General features: G+C 45.4%; 1 protein-coding gene and 1 long non-coding RNA gene across 6 annotated transcripts in view; one reads left to right on the forward strand and one right to left on the reverse strand.

The window, feature by feature from the left end:
* LOC137533257 (E3 ubiquitin-protein ligase TRIM8-like) overlaps window positions 1-14880 on the forward strand; it is a 319749-nt gene that overhangs the window by 75149 nt on the left and 229720 nt on the right. For 4 of the 5 annotated variants that reach the window (XM_068254543.1, XM_068254542.1, XM_068254544.1 and 1 more), the window contains exon 1: window positions 6887-6942. The exons of the other annotated variant lie outside the window; for it this stretch is intronic. In XM_068254543.1, the coding sequence (XP_068110644.1) occupies window positions 6941-6942 (2 nt within the window). In that variant the 5' untranslated portion in view covers window positions 6887-6940. Of the gene's footprint in view, window positions 1-6886; window positions 6943-14880 lie in introns of those variants that run through there. 5 annotated transcript variants of the gene reach the window in all.
* Window positions 1-14880, reverse strand: part of LOC137533259 (uncharacterized) — a 93028-nt gene that overhangs the window by 66650 nt on the left and 11498 nt on the right. The gene's annotated exons all lie outside the window — the stretch shown is intronic.

Consider the following 14880-nt stretch of genomic DNA (forward strand, 5'->3'; position numbering starts at 1 on the left):
ATGGGGGTGGGGGGGAGGGGGCACAGTTTGTATACCCTCTCCCTGGGTGCAATTTATCCTAGAAACTGCCCTGACCCTAATCCTGGTGGTCACCTAACCTTGACACCTAACCTTACAGCGGTCTGAAACTCTGCATTTCTACTTTGCTCTAAAAGATTGTTTACATCCTTAAAGTGAAACAGAGATTAGAATTACTAAAGATTTGATACTTTCCCGGGGGTTTCTCCAGAGCATGCATGGTTTAGTTTCTACATCTCATATGGCTGTCTGTATAGATGAAGTGAGAGGAAGATTGCATGTATTGCACAATGGCCTCATTCATATAGTAAAATATCAGTAAAATTTACCGATATTTAACTATGACCTAACCTCTCCCGAGTCCCTACTATCACAAAGAAACCCCCCCCCCCCATGGTGCCTAACCTTTATCCCCCTACTGGTAGTCACCTAACCTTAACCCAGGCCCCTCTTACCCCACAGGGAAAAATAACCTCAACAACCCCCCTGAGCATGCCTAACCTTAAAGTGAACCAGAGACAAAGCACCTTCATGTATTTTACCATATAGATCAGTGGGAACACACCTACCATGCTTTCTGTTTCATTCTGCACTGCTCAGCTTGTTTCATATCAGACCTGATAAAATCCCTGACTGAGCATTAAGCCTGTCTTTGCTATAATGACTCAGCTAATGATTCCTGAGCAGAGCCAGCAGGGGGCAGGCTTGGACTTGAAAAGACATGAGAGAACACAGACTAAGCTATAAATATTCCTGAACAAAGCTGGACTAAATGCTCAGTCTGGGATTTTATCAGGGCCGATTAGAAGCAAGCTGTGCAGTGCAGAATGAAACAGAAAGCAAGGTAGGTGTTTTCTTTAATGTTCCCACTGATATATATGGTAAAATACATGAGGGTGCTTCGTCTCTGGTTCCCTTTACCCCACAGTGTTCTAGGTGACCGCTATAATAGCAAGATGCAAATTTTGGTAGCGGGTGCTTTGGGTCTGGTATTTGTAACTTCAGTTTGTATAGCAAGCAACCCAGTACGTAACAATGTCCATTTCTTGTCTCACAAAGCCCGTTTGGTCACGTTGTTGTCCCAGTGGATTTTAATACTGGGAGAATGGGGTTGTTCTACAGAACTAGAACATCAGATGTGCCCCTAAAGGGGGAATGGATGGTAAAAGTATCCCTGTGTTCATTAAAAAAACAAGGGGAATAAATAAACAGACTTTATTATCAAACATGACACGTTTCGGCAGACACCGCCAGCTTCCTCAGGGTCAAGTCTTTCTGGTAACTAGGAAGTGCCACTTTCTGTTGACAACAGGCGTAGTTGAGCATACATCTTTTTACTCACTAATATGTAGGTGTATAGATGACATTAGACCAGTTGTGACTTCACAGATTTTCTCCAATTCATGGTTATATGAGGATTCTGGGAGATGAAATGATCGTAATCTGCTAATAACAAATTACGCAAAATTTTGCATACATTTTTACAATTCCTCCATGTCTAATTATGATATTAGCATTTAACTGATTTTGTACTGTTTAATCTATTTGTAATTTTGCATAATTTTAGTGTAATATTTGTATAATTATACGAGGTTTATAGCAAGGCTCCGATACATGCTATCGCCACCAAAATTGCTACATTTGTTAAGGGGAGGGGTGGGAACAAGGCAATAAAAAAAGATTTTTTTCAAAAAGACCTTGTAGTTTTTTGAGAAAATTACAGAAAAATTACGCAAAATTGCAAAATTAAATTTCCTGATTAAGTTTACAAACAAAATTAATTACGAATTTACCTGAAATTTCAGATTATGATTTTGCATCATTATTGTGGAATACAATGCAAATTTTACAATTTTGTGAAATTTGTACTCCTCACATTTTTGAATATGGAAGTTAGGGCCGGATCACACTTGCTTTAAAAACGTATCCATGCCATAGGTTTTTAAAGCTTCGCTTAAACGCAGGAAGTGGATCCTATGTTAAAAATAGGATCCGCTTCCACTTAGAAAAAAAAACACAGATCGTACATGGATCTGAGAGACAAAATGCAGAGACCCAACTTGGCACATTTTCCCAAACTGGACTGGAAAATGTGTCCAAAAAATGTGTCCAAAAAATGTGTCCAATAAAAGCCTATGAGAATGGACACTTTCCGTTCTCACTGGGCTAGTCGCCGCATCCGCGTCACCGCCGTGACGTCATACTCAAGTGACCCGCCCTTCATCACTGCCGCTCGATCCCTTTTAAACAGCCCGGTGGCTGGGGTATCTTCATTGGGCTGCAAAATGCCAATGGGAATCCTCAGCATCAGGGAGAATTTTCATTGGTTCATGTTGGACCAATTAAAATTCTCCCTGTTGCTAGGGATAATTGGCTTTCGGCAGCCTATGAAGTGGTGCAGGCATCTGCTGCACTCTGGGCTGTTGAAGGGACCGGGCGGCGGCAGGACAGGTGAGTGGCAATGCGGACCTGATCGACGCAGGAGCGGATGTGCAGACACGGAACGGACGGGGTGCAAACGGGAACAGTCAGGTGAGATTGTTGCATACAGATGTAGAATGGATGGCATGCATCCACCCTGCGATTTGCTTACCGTTTCTGTTCTGCATTCTCTCAAGAGTGAACTGGCCCTTAGGGGCGATTGTGCTAGAACTAGAAGGATGACATTGTATTGTACACCGGAATTGTTATGCCAATTTATTTTCCCGGGGAGAGGGGAAGGAGGGGTTGGACAAGATTTTGGGGATGGGTGGAGGGTGTCAAAACTCATGTTGCTAAGAAAACCAAAAATTCAGCTTCAGGAAAATACATGTCGAACTGTCAGAAACGAAATTATTGGAGAAAACCTTACATGGACACATTTTTCTAAAATGACCTTTATCAAATGTAGTCCCAACTTTACAAGAAAAAACAAACTGCGCCCGGCCCACCTTCTTTCTGAAGCTTTTAAAAGTCATTTTTTCCCTTCAATTCTAAAAACATAAATTGCTCCCCGTCACTGATTTAAGTCATGTACTGTCTGATTAATTCAGCGTTCTGTATTCTACTTTATTGGTGACATTTATCAAACGTTTGACAACTCGCTCTCTCTTTTTTTTTTTTTTTTTTTAAGCATTACATTTGTGTTAAAATTAAAGTTCCATTTCCCATCTTTGCTTCTGAATATCGGAATAAAAGAGCAATTTAAAACTGTTTTGTTAAATGTTTCTACAGCTTAGAAGCGGTATAAAGGTGAGTCTCTCAGGCATTCAATCTACCGGGTTATTTTACTCTAGTTTGATCTTTAAAAAGATGTTTTAATGACTGTAGCAGTCGGGAAAATGGCCATTTTAGGATGTTTGCAATCTGCATTATCATCTTGTGAACGGCAATAATAAGAAACTGTTTTTGAAAGGATGGTGTCAAGTTTCAGGAAGAAAGTAATAAAAATGCTGGCTGCGATAAGAATAAAACAATTATGAAATGTCATCCCTTTGAGTTTGAAACCACCCATCTGCCTCTGCTGAGCTGGAAGTCACCCCTCCCCTGAGGTTGAAGCCACACCTCTGCTGAGCTGGAAGACCCCCTCCCCTGAGCTTGAAGCAACACCGCTGTCTCTCCTGAGCTGGAAGATACCCCTCCCCTAAGCTTGGAGCCACACTTCTACCTCTGCTGAGCTGGAAGACATCCCCTCCCCTGAGCTTAAAGCCACACCTCTGCCGAGCTGGAAGACACCCCTCCCCTGATCTTGAGGCCATACCTCTTTCTCTGCTGAGCTGGAAGACACCCCTCCCCTAAACTTAAAGCCATACCACTGCCGAGCAGGAAAACATCACTCCCCTGAGCTTGAAGCCACACCTTTGCTGAGCTGGAAGACACCACTACTCTGAGGTTAAAGCCACACCTTTGTCTCAGCTGAGATGAAAGACACACCTCTTCTGAGATTAAAGCCACACCTCTGCCTCTGTTTAACCAAAACACACCTGTCTCCTGAGATTGAAGCCACACCTCTGCTTCTACTGAGCTGGAAGACACTCTTCCCCTGAGCTTGAGGCCACATCTCTGCCTCTCTGACACTCCAGCTGTCTTTGGCAGGTTTTGGTGTTCATTATCTGTTCTTGATGGGGCCCAATGTAAAACTCACACTGGGGCCTGTAGTTTCTTATCTACACCATTGGGAGGGTGGTGAGAATTTAAAGGCCATTTCTGGCTGTGCCCACCAGCCACACACCTCCTCGATCATGTCTTTGTGGCCAGGAGCATTATGTGGATGCACAGTCCATATAGACTCATAACTGCACACGCACAAAGCTCTCCCAGCCATGGAATCATGATCGAGCAGGTGTGAGCATAGCTGGATTTGAGACAAGGATACAAAGGCCTAGGGCACTAGGAAGCAAGAGGTGGGCAGTGGACTGGCACACTAAGGCAGTTAAACAGCCAAACATGTAAATCGCTGCAGTGACAAACCCAGTCCGTAGCCACCCTGCTTACACAGAGGCAAGCAGTGGAGCACTGGCCCTGTGCTTCCCCCATCCTATGCTCCCCCCAAGCACAGCACAAAATGGGGGGAGCACAGGACCAGGGAAGTACACAGAATGGGGAGAGCACAATATGAGAGCACAGGACCAGGGGAACAAACAGAACGGGGAGCACACAGGACAGGTGGTGCACAGGACAGGGCACTTGGGGGGCGGCCTTTGGTGACACTGGGCCTTGGGTGGTAAAATGACGAAATCGAAACCCTGGGTGTGCTTGTTGTACCATATAGCATGACCCACTTGGAGCTGACAGAAACACAATGGACGGGTCCCCGGGAAAACTGAGGGACCTGAAGGACTATTTGGGGGTGGGGAAGGGGGGCTGTGAGAAGCTTCAGGCAAGTAGAACTTGTCAATAAGTCAACTTTTTCTCCCCATCTCAGGTTTAGTTTAAAAGGGAAATTCAAGCTTTGCCATCATTACATGAAGGACTGAAGGGGCGGCGGAATGTCAAAGTGTTCCACATAGTAAGGAAAGCATTCGGCCCCATCCAGGTCTCGGCGGGTCATAGCCAGTCGCTGGCGGGAATAAGATGTTCAATCAGGAGGAAACATTTGGTTTCAATTAATGTAGCTTCCATCGTTAGGCTAATAAATCATACAAGTAGGAACAATTTGATATAGTAGCTCAATCTATAATTAATTAGTCTTTTGGTTGACCAGTGATGGGGCAATCAATAACGCTACCCTTAGACAAGAAAGCGATTTTAATAAATTCATTTAGCCCAGTCTGAAAAGGTGCTTTACGACCCAATGATTCATTGTTGCATTGTGTCCGAGACAGAATGACATTATCCATTCCCGGAGTTCCGGAGGACGTTGTTGTGCTGCGCGCAGGAAATACTCTGTAATTGATAGGAAATTGCCGTGCAGGTGGGACACTTTCTCCTCATTCGTTTAGTCTACTCTTCGTCAGAAAAGATAAAATGGGGTCCAAGGCAAGAAAGCAGTTTTTGCCCACGGCTGATGGTCACCTGACTTTTTTAGTAAGATGTGGTTGGAGCTATCATTCACTAGGCCCCTAGACTTTCTCCAGGCCCTAGACAACTGCCTAGGTTTACTTAGTGAATGACCCGGCTCTGCTCTTCGAGACTATATGTACTTTTGCACGACAGATGTGTCAAATCACTGCTTCATTCAGCTGTTGCATAGGCATGTACATAACTTGACATATTCTGTCTATCCATCTTAGCCTCTGTCATCCTCTTCTTCTTTTGCCCTCCTTTTTTCAGGCATCAAAGGATTTCTCCAAAGAACCCGGTCTTCTCATTATGTGACCAAAGTATCTGAGTATTAATGCGTGCATGAAAAAAGGGCGCAGTGAAAAAAGGACCTGGCTGGATAACGAAATCTGATAAAGATAAACATCGTTGTCACACTTGGTTAACGATAAATACCATTGTAAGAACAGAAGGGAGATAATAATGAAAAGATTTTAAGGAGAATCTGTACTCTAAAATTCTTACAATAACAAGCATACCATTCTATTCCTTATGTTCTCCTGGTCCCCTCTGTGCTGTTTCTGCCTCTCCCTGCTGCAATCCTGGCTTGTAATTGCCAGTTTTAGGCAGTGTTTACAAACAAAAAACATGGCTGCTAACCAGCATGTGATAGACTGAGAGAAGCTCAGTCTGTGACTCGTACAGAGCCTAGAGGGGGTGTGGAGAGGGTGTGTATAACTTCTACCTATCACAGCAGAGCAGCACATTCCTGCCTGAGCCGACAAAGCCGGCAAAGCAAAGAAGATTAGATTATATAACAGAGATAATACAGCCACTGTGCAACTAGGAAAGGCTGTAGTAAGACAGACCACATTAGAACAGGTATAGGAACTTATAGGATAGAAGAAATGGGGCTGAAAATTGTGTTACAGAGTCTCTTTTATGTTAAAAATCGTGACGTTATTCAACAATACAGCTTGACCCGACCCTACTCTCACACAGAACCCTCTCCTGGAGGTGCCTAAATCTAACCACCCCCCAGTGGTGCCTAACCCTAATCCCCCTGGTAGTGCCTGACCCTAACCACCACCACCCCATCCCCCCCCCCGGATTTGCTTAAAACTAACTGCTGCCTGGGTGGTGCCTAATCCTAACCACTCCCCCTGCAGAAACACCCTTGTACACATAGAAACGATAATATCTTAGATAACATAAAATTTGTACATACAAACGAAATAATATGACAAACTATAACGTTGCAAGGTTCTAAAAGATAACATACTTCGAAAACTTTATTGTTCTAATGTTGTTAACGATATTTATCGTGGTGCCTTTTTTCTGCTTTTCTAATTGCATTAGAGTCTATGGCGGCGCCCTTTTTGTCCACCCTCAGCCAGCGCCCTTTTTTCCTGCTACCGTTTTAATAGTACCATCCCTTCTAGTGAACACTCTGGCCTTATTTATGTAAGTATTGACTGGTTACATCTTCTGGCAGTCCAGGGAACTCTCGGTAGATTCCTCCAAACCCATCATTCACAGCATCACATTTTCTATGCATGACCTTATTTATAGTTCAACTTTCACAGCTACAGCGGGATGCAAACGTTTGGGCAACCTTGTTAATCATGATTTTCCTGTATAAATTGTTGGTTGCTTTGATAAAAAATGTCAGTTAAATATATCATATAGGAGACACACACAGTGATACTTGAGAAGTGAAATGAAGTTTATTGGATTTACAGAAAGTGCGCAATAATTGTTTAAATAAAATTAGGCAGGTGCATAACTTTGGGCACTGTTGTCATTTTACTGATTCCAAAACCTTTAGAACTAATTATTGGAACTCAAATTGGCTTGGTAAGGTCAGTGACCCCTGACCTACATACACAGGTGAATCCAATTATGAGAGAGTATTTAAAGAGACACTGAAGCGAAAAAAAATTATGATATTATGATTTGTATGTGTAGTACAGCTAAGAAATAAAACATTAAGATCAGATACATCAGTCTAATTGTTTCCAGTACAGGAAGAGTTAAGAAACTCCAGTTGTTATCTCTATGCAAAAAAGCCATTAATCTCTGCGACTTTCAAAGTTGTGGAGAGGGCTGTTATCTGACTTTTATTATCTCAAGTTTTATTGAACTATTTACTTTTTCTCTGTCAGAGGAGAGGTCATTAGTTCACAGACTGCTCTGAAAGAATCATTTTGAATGCTGCGTGTTGTGTAATCTGCACATATTATAGAATGATGCAATGTTAGAAAAAACACTATATACCAGAAAATAAAAATATGAGAATATTTTCTTTGCTGCTAAACTTCTAGTAATTATTCATAGTACACAACCAATTCATTATATCATATATTTTTTTACGCTTCAGTGTCTCTTTAAGGGGGTCAACTGTAAGTTTCCACCCTCTTGTAATTTTCTCTGAAGAGTAGCAACATGGGGGTCTCAAAACAACTCTCAAATGACCTGAAGACAAAGATTGTTCACCATCATGGTTTAGGGGAAGGATAGCTGTCTGTTTCCACAGTTAGGAACCTATTGAGGAAATGGAAGACCTCAGGCTCAGTTTTTAAGTTAAGGTTCAAAGTGGCTGACCAAGAAAAATCTCAGACAGAAGCGACAAATGGTGAGAACAGTCAGAGTCTACCCACAGATCAGCACCAAAGACCTACAACATCATTTTGCTGCAGATGGAGTCACTGTGCATCGTTCAACCATTCGGCGCATTTTACACAAGGAGATGCTGTATACGGGAGTGGTGCAGAGGAAGCCTTTTCTCCACCCACAGCACGAACAGAGCTGCTTGTGGTATGCTGCTAAAGCACATTTGGACAAGTCAGCTTCATTTTGGAATAAGGTGCTGTGGACTGACGAGTTATTTGGGCGCAACAAGAGGCGTTATGCATGGAGGAAAAAGAACACAGCATTTCAAGAAAAACACCTGCTACCTACAGTAAAATATGGTGGTGGGTCCATGATTCTGTGGGGCTGTGTGGCCAGTGCAGGGACTGGGAATCTTGTCAAAGTTGAGGGACGCATGGATTCCACTTAGTAACAGCAGATTCTGGAGACCAATGTCCAGGAATCAGTGACAAAGCTGAAGCTGCACCGAGGCAGGATCGTTCAACAGGACAATGTCCCTAAGCACTGCTCAAAATCCACTGGCATTCATGCAGAGGAACAAGTACAATGTTCTGGAATGGCCATCTCAGTCCCCAGACCTGAATATAATTGAAAATCTGTGGTGTGAGTTATAAAGAGCTGTCCATGCCCGGAAGCCATCAAACCTGAATGAACTAGAGATGTTTTGTAAAGAGGAATGGTCCAAAATACCTGCAACCTGAATCCAGACTGTCATTGAAACCTACAGGAAGTGTTTAGAGGCTGTAATTTCTGCAAAAGGAGAATCAACTAAATAATAATTTTATTTCTTTTTTGTGGTGCCCACATTTATGCACCTGCCTAATTTTGTTTAAACAGTTATTGCACACTTTCTGTAAATCCAATAAACTTAATTTCACTTCTCAAATATCACCGTGTGTGTCTCCTATATGATATATTTAACTGACATTTTTGTACTATAACAACCAACGATTTATACAGGAAAATCATGACGATTAATAAGGTTGCCCAAACTTTCGCATCCCACTGTATATGTTACTACTACTGGAAAGACCATAGCTTGAACTATCCTGATCTGTGTTGGTAAAGTGACATCTCTAGCCTTTCGTACCGTATCCAAAGTGGCCATAGTTTTCCTCTTTGCATTTTACCAACTGGAAAATCTGTGTGTGTATATACAGTATATAGGTATATAGTTGTAATGATCGGTGGGCACAGAGAGTGTCTGATTACCGGTGATCTGCAGTATCACCGGAAATACAGATATATACCAGATTATAAGTGATCTGCAGTCTCACCGATAATCCGAAATATACTAACTAACCTCTGTTCACCTGAGTAGAGTGTAGTGTTTGGTGTAACAGTAACACTTTGAGGACTAGGCCTCAGTGCAGCAAGGAGTACTGCACAGATTCCTTCCGCAGACCTGAGCTCTCCAAGGCAGGAGGAGTCAGACTGACAGTGGGAAGGATGTCTGAAAGTGACCCTCAGGAGGAAGGGTCGCTAACAGAGCGAGGAACCGCCTCTAATGGTAAGGTCGGTTCTCGAGGTCGGACAAGCCAGGTCGTAAACACACGGAGAGATAAAGTACAAGATCAGGAGACAAAGGCGGAGTCTAAGTACAGGCAGGGTTTGGCAAAAGGGTATCAGAAATATCGAGGTACAGAATCAGGAGGCTAAGGCGGAGTCTAGAATCGAGCCGGGGGTCGGCAACAGAGTATCAGAAATATCGAGGTACAATATCAGAGTTCAGAAGAGTAGTGAAAGCAGGCAAAAGTCATAACAGATAATCACAATCAAACTAGTACTTTAGCTATCAACAGAATCTAGCTAAGTGTAGGATTACAGCTCCAGCTGGTCCCGGCACACTTGCGGATCTGACTACGGATCTGGGTGCTCCCACATGTGTGATCGCACGCCAGACAAAGAGCAAGTGAACAACCAGCAGTATATATACTCTAGGACCTTTCCAGGACCTCCCTAATTGCTGGTCCAATGAGAGCAGTGGAATTTGTCAGCTGACCCAGCTGGTCAGCCGACTCCCTTCTAATTGCTATTTAAACTCTGCCTCTGTGCTCGCGCGCGTGTAAGTCTGAATCTTGGTGGACTATCAGTCCCAGCCACACCAGTACAGTCATGCAATGTATCTAGAGCGGGGGCCGCCTCTGATGCGGATTCCGCCGTTACCAATGCGGACTCCGCCGTTACCAATGCGGATTCCACCGCACTGCCTATGCGGCATGCAGCGTTTTTTCCGCGTTGTGACGCAATGCTGGACGCGGAAACAGCCGCCCCACCTCGAGAGACAGCGGCCTTTCCGCGTTTCCTTACAGTACCCCCCCCGAGGAGTGGACTCCGGACAACTCCTACCAGGTGTCTCGGGATGTAAGGTATGAAACTCCCTCCTTAACTCGTCTGCATGCATGCGTGAACCCGGTACCCATTGTCTCTCCTCAATGCCGTACCCTTTCCAATGTACGAGGTACTGAACCGAGTTTTGTACCGTGCGGGAATCTAAAATCTTTTCCACTTCATATTCAGGTTGGGCATCTACTAACACAGGAGGAGGAGGAGTGGGACCCACCTGGACTGCGGGTTTAAGAAGTGATACGTGGAAGGACCTCACTCCCCGCATGCTGGTGGGAAGATCAACTTTATATGTGACCTCGTTGATCTTCCTAGCAACTGGGAATGGACCCACGAACCTGGGACCAAGTTTGTCAGAAGGTTGTCTCAGGGTCAAGTGACGTGTGGATACCCAGACCAAGTCCCCTGGTCGGAACCTCCACTCTACTGAGCGTTTTTTGTCAGCTTGACCCTTCTGACTCAGAAATGCCTTTTCTAGGTTACTTTTTACCGTCCCCCAAAGGTCCCTAAATGACTTTTGCCAGACCTCCAGGGCTGGGAACGGAGTGGAGGCCACAGGAAGTGGGGAGAACTTAGGTGATCTCCCCGTTACTACCTGGAAGGGAGAAAATCCAGAGGATGAGTTTTTTAAATTGTTCTGAGTAAACTCTGCGAAGGGCAAGAACCTGACCCAATCGTCTTGCGCCTCTGCAACATAGCACCTCAAGAACTGCTCTAAGGACTGGTTTATCCTCTTGGTCTGGCCATTAGTCTGAGGATGATATCCTGATGAAAATGATAGCTTTATTCCCATAAGCTGACAAAAAGCCTTCCAAAATCGGGAGACAAATTGGACTCCCCTATCAGAGACTATGTCTTCAGGAATGCCGTGCAACCGAAAGACATGCGTAATGAATAACTCGGCCAATTCCTGAGCCAAGGGGAGTCCTTTCAATGACACAAAGTGGGCCATTTTGCTAAAGCGGTCAACTATGACCCAAATGACCGCCATGCCTTCGGATCTGGGAAGTTCACCCACAAAATCCATAGACAGGTGGGTCCATGGCTCACTCGGGGTGGGCAAAGGCTGCAGAGTGCCGACAGGTGCCAGCCGGGAGGGTTTGCTCCTGGCACATATCGCACACTCCCTCACATACTCCTTACAATCTGCTGCCAGAGAGGGCCACCAGGCACATCTGGCCACCAGATCCTGTGTTCTGGATGCCCCTGGATGCCCAGCGTTCTTATGCATATGAAACATCTCCAGTACCTGGAGACGAAAAGGCAGAGGGATAAATAGAACCCCTGCTGGCTTCCCTTCCGGGATGTCCTGCTGAAAGGGGATCAAAGTCTCCTTCCAATCCTCCCAAGTTCCAGTTGCTGCCAATATGAACCTCTGGGGAACAATGGTCTCTGGAACGGAGGGCTGTGCTGTCTCTGCCTCAAAACACCTGGATAACGCATCCGCCTTAACGTTCTTGCTACCTGGAGTGTACGTAATAATGAAACTAAACCTAGAGAAAAATAGCGACCATCGAGCCTGACGAGGGCTCAACCTCTTAGCCCCCTCGATGTACTCTAAGTTTTTGTGATCGGTGTAAACCGTGATGGTATGCTCAGCTCCCTCTAACCAATGTCGCCATTCCTCGAAAGCCAATTTAATAGCCAAAAGCTCCCTGTTGCCAATATCATAGTTCCTTTCTGCAGGGGAGAACCTCCGAGAAAAGTAAGCACACGGATGCATTCTACCCTGCAAACCTGACCGCTGAGACAGCACAGCCCCCACCCCAACCTCCGAAGCATCCACCTCAACAATAAACGGAAAGGACGTATCCACATGTCTGAGGATGGGTGCTGAACAGAATAGGCTCTTCAGGGTGGCAAACGCCCGTACAGCCTCAGGAGACCAGTGAGTGGTATCTGCTCCTTTTTTAGTAAGACTGGTAAGGGGAGAGATGACCGTGGAGTACCCCTTAATAAATCTCCTATAATAATTGGCAAAACCGAGGAAACGTTAGAGGGACTTTAACCCAACCGGCTGAGGCCACTCTAGAACTGCGGAGACCTTGGCGGGATCCATAGTCAGGCCCGTGGTGGAAATTATGTACCCCAGGAAGGAGACAGAAGTTACCTCAAAAATACATTTTTCAAGTTTGGCATACAAAGAGTTCTGCCTAAGCTGATTTAACACAAACCTCACATGGGTTCTATGTTCGGAGAGGTTGTTGGAGAAGATAAGGATGTCGTCAAGGTAGACTAGAACAGATCTCCCCAACACCTCTCTGAAGACCTCATTGATGAGTTCCTGGAAAACGGCCGGGGCATTACAAAGCCCGAAGGGCATTACCAGGTACTCATAATGCCCATCTGGAGTATTAAAGGCCGTTTTCCACTCATCGCCCTTTCTTATGCGTATGAGGTTGTACGCGCCCCGCAAATCCAGTTTGGAAAAGATCTTGGCACCAGTGATTTGAGTGAACAAATCGTCTATCAGAGGCAGCGGATAGCGATTTTTCACTGTAATTTTGTTAAGGCCGCGATAATCAATGCAGGGTCGCAGGCCTCCATCTTTCTTTTTAACAAAAAAGAACCCGGCTCCAGCAGGAGACCGGGACGGGCGAATGAAACCTTTGGCCAAATTCTCACGGATATAATCCTGCATGGCCAATTTCTCGGGTCCCGACAAATTATACAAATGGCCCCGAGAGGGTACACAACCTGAACGGAGATCGATGGGACAGTCGAAAGGGCGATGTGGGGGCAGTTTGTCAGCTGCCTTGGGACAAAATACATCGGAAAATTCTGAGTACTGGTCTGGCCCACCTCCCACCTGTATTCTAGTTTGCCCCAATGCTACCTTTCCCAAACACCATCGAGAACAATGAGGTGACCAGGAAGTTAGCTGACCCGTGGCCCAGTCTATTTGAGGTGAATGAGTTTGCAACCACGGCATACCTAGGATAATATTGGAGGTGGACATCTGTAACACAAAAAAAACGTAACTGTTCCCCATGTAATACCCCTATGGCGACTTTCACCTCCGGGGTCTGTGACAGTGGGCGCTCTCGTTGCAAAGGAGAATCGTCCACCGCTGTGACCAGAATGGGGGGACTTACTGGAGTGAGGGGAATACCCAACTCCTGAGCAAATTCAAGATTCATAAAGTTAGCCGCTGAGCCAGAATCAATAAATGCTTCAGTGGCTACTGACTTATTCTCCCATGCAATGGTACAGGGGAGAAGCAATTTCTTCTCTTTGAGGGGCGAAAATTGTGTGCCTAGGGTGTCACCCCCCACTACTCCTAGGCAAAGTCGTTTCCCGACTTGTTAGGACAATTACGCACCCTATGCCCTGCCTCTGCACAGTATAGGCACAGTCGTTCCGTCATCCTCCGCCTTCGCTCCACCTGGGTCAGTCTTGATCGACCAATTTGCATTGGCTGAGGTGGAGGCAAGGCCAGAGAGGGCGAGACAGGCAGAGATGCTGTTACTGAGGATGCAGCGGATGTTGCTGCGTACGAAGTCACTCTGACACGGTGACTGCCCCTAGCCTGCCTCTGATGGCGTAGCCTGCGATCAACTCGAATGGCCGATGATATGGCCTCATCAACTGTCTTGGGCTCGGGTATGGTTAACATTAGATCGGAGACCTCCTCCGACAACCCAGACAAGAAGTAATCCATCAGGGCAAAGTTGTCAAATCTAGCGGTGACTGACCACCTACGGAACTCTGCCGCATAATCCTCGACCGAACCTCTGCCTTGCCGCAAAAGTTTGAGCTTCCGCTCCGAGGACGCAGCAAGGTCAGGGTCGTCATAAATTACGGCCATGGCCCTAAAGAATTCCTCTACCGAGGTCAGAGCAGTATCGGTAGGAGGCAGGTTATATGCCCATGACTGGGAGTCACCAGTCAGCAAAGTTTTGATAAAGGTGACCCGTTGGGTCTCAGTCCCCGAGGATCGGGGTCTCAACTCGAAGTACGATAACACTCTACTCCTAGAATTCCGGAAGTCAGACTTGTGGCCGGAAAATTTATCAGGTACAGGCATGCGAATGTCGTCACTAGGAGGGGATCGCACTGAATCAACTGACGTCTGGAGGGTACGCACTGAGCCTGATAGAGCATCGATTAAGGCTTTGTGCTGGCCCAGTGCTTGATGGATACTGTCCACCGAAGTGGCAAGCGCAGTCAGAGGATCAGTGCGTTCCATCTGTCTTTTGGTCTGGCGTTCTGTAACGATCGGTGGGCACAGAGAGTGTCTGATTACCGGTGATCTGCAGTATCACCGGAAATACAGATATATACCAGATTATAAGTGATCTGCAGTCTCACCAATAATCCGATATACTAACTATACTAACTAACCTCTGTTCACCTGAGTAGAGTGTAGTGTTTGGTGTAACAGTAACACTTTGAGGACTAGGC

Source organism: Hyperolius riggenbachi, chromosome 9 (assembly GCF_040937935.1).
Source record: "Hyperolius riggenbachi isolate aHypRig1 chromosome 9, aHypRig1.pri, whole genome shotgun sequence".
In the NCBI taxonomy this organism is placed as follows: domain Eukaryota; kingdom Metazoa; phylum Chordata; class Amphibia; order Anura; family Hyperoliidae; genus Hyperolius; species Hyperolius riggenbachi.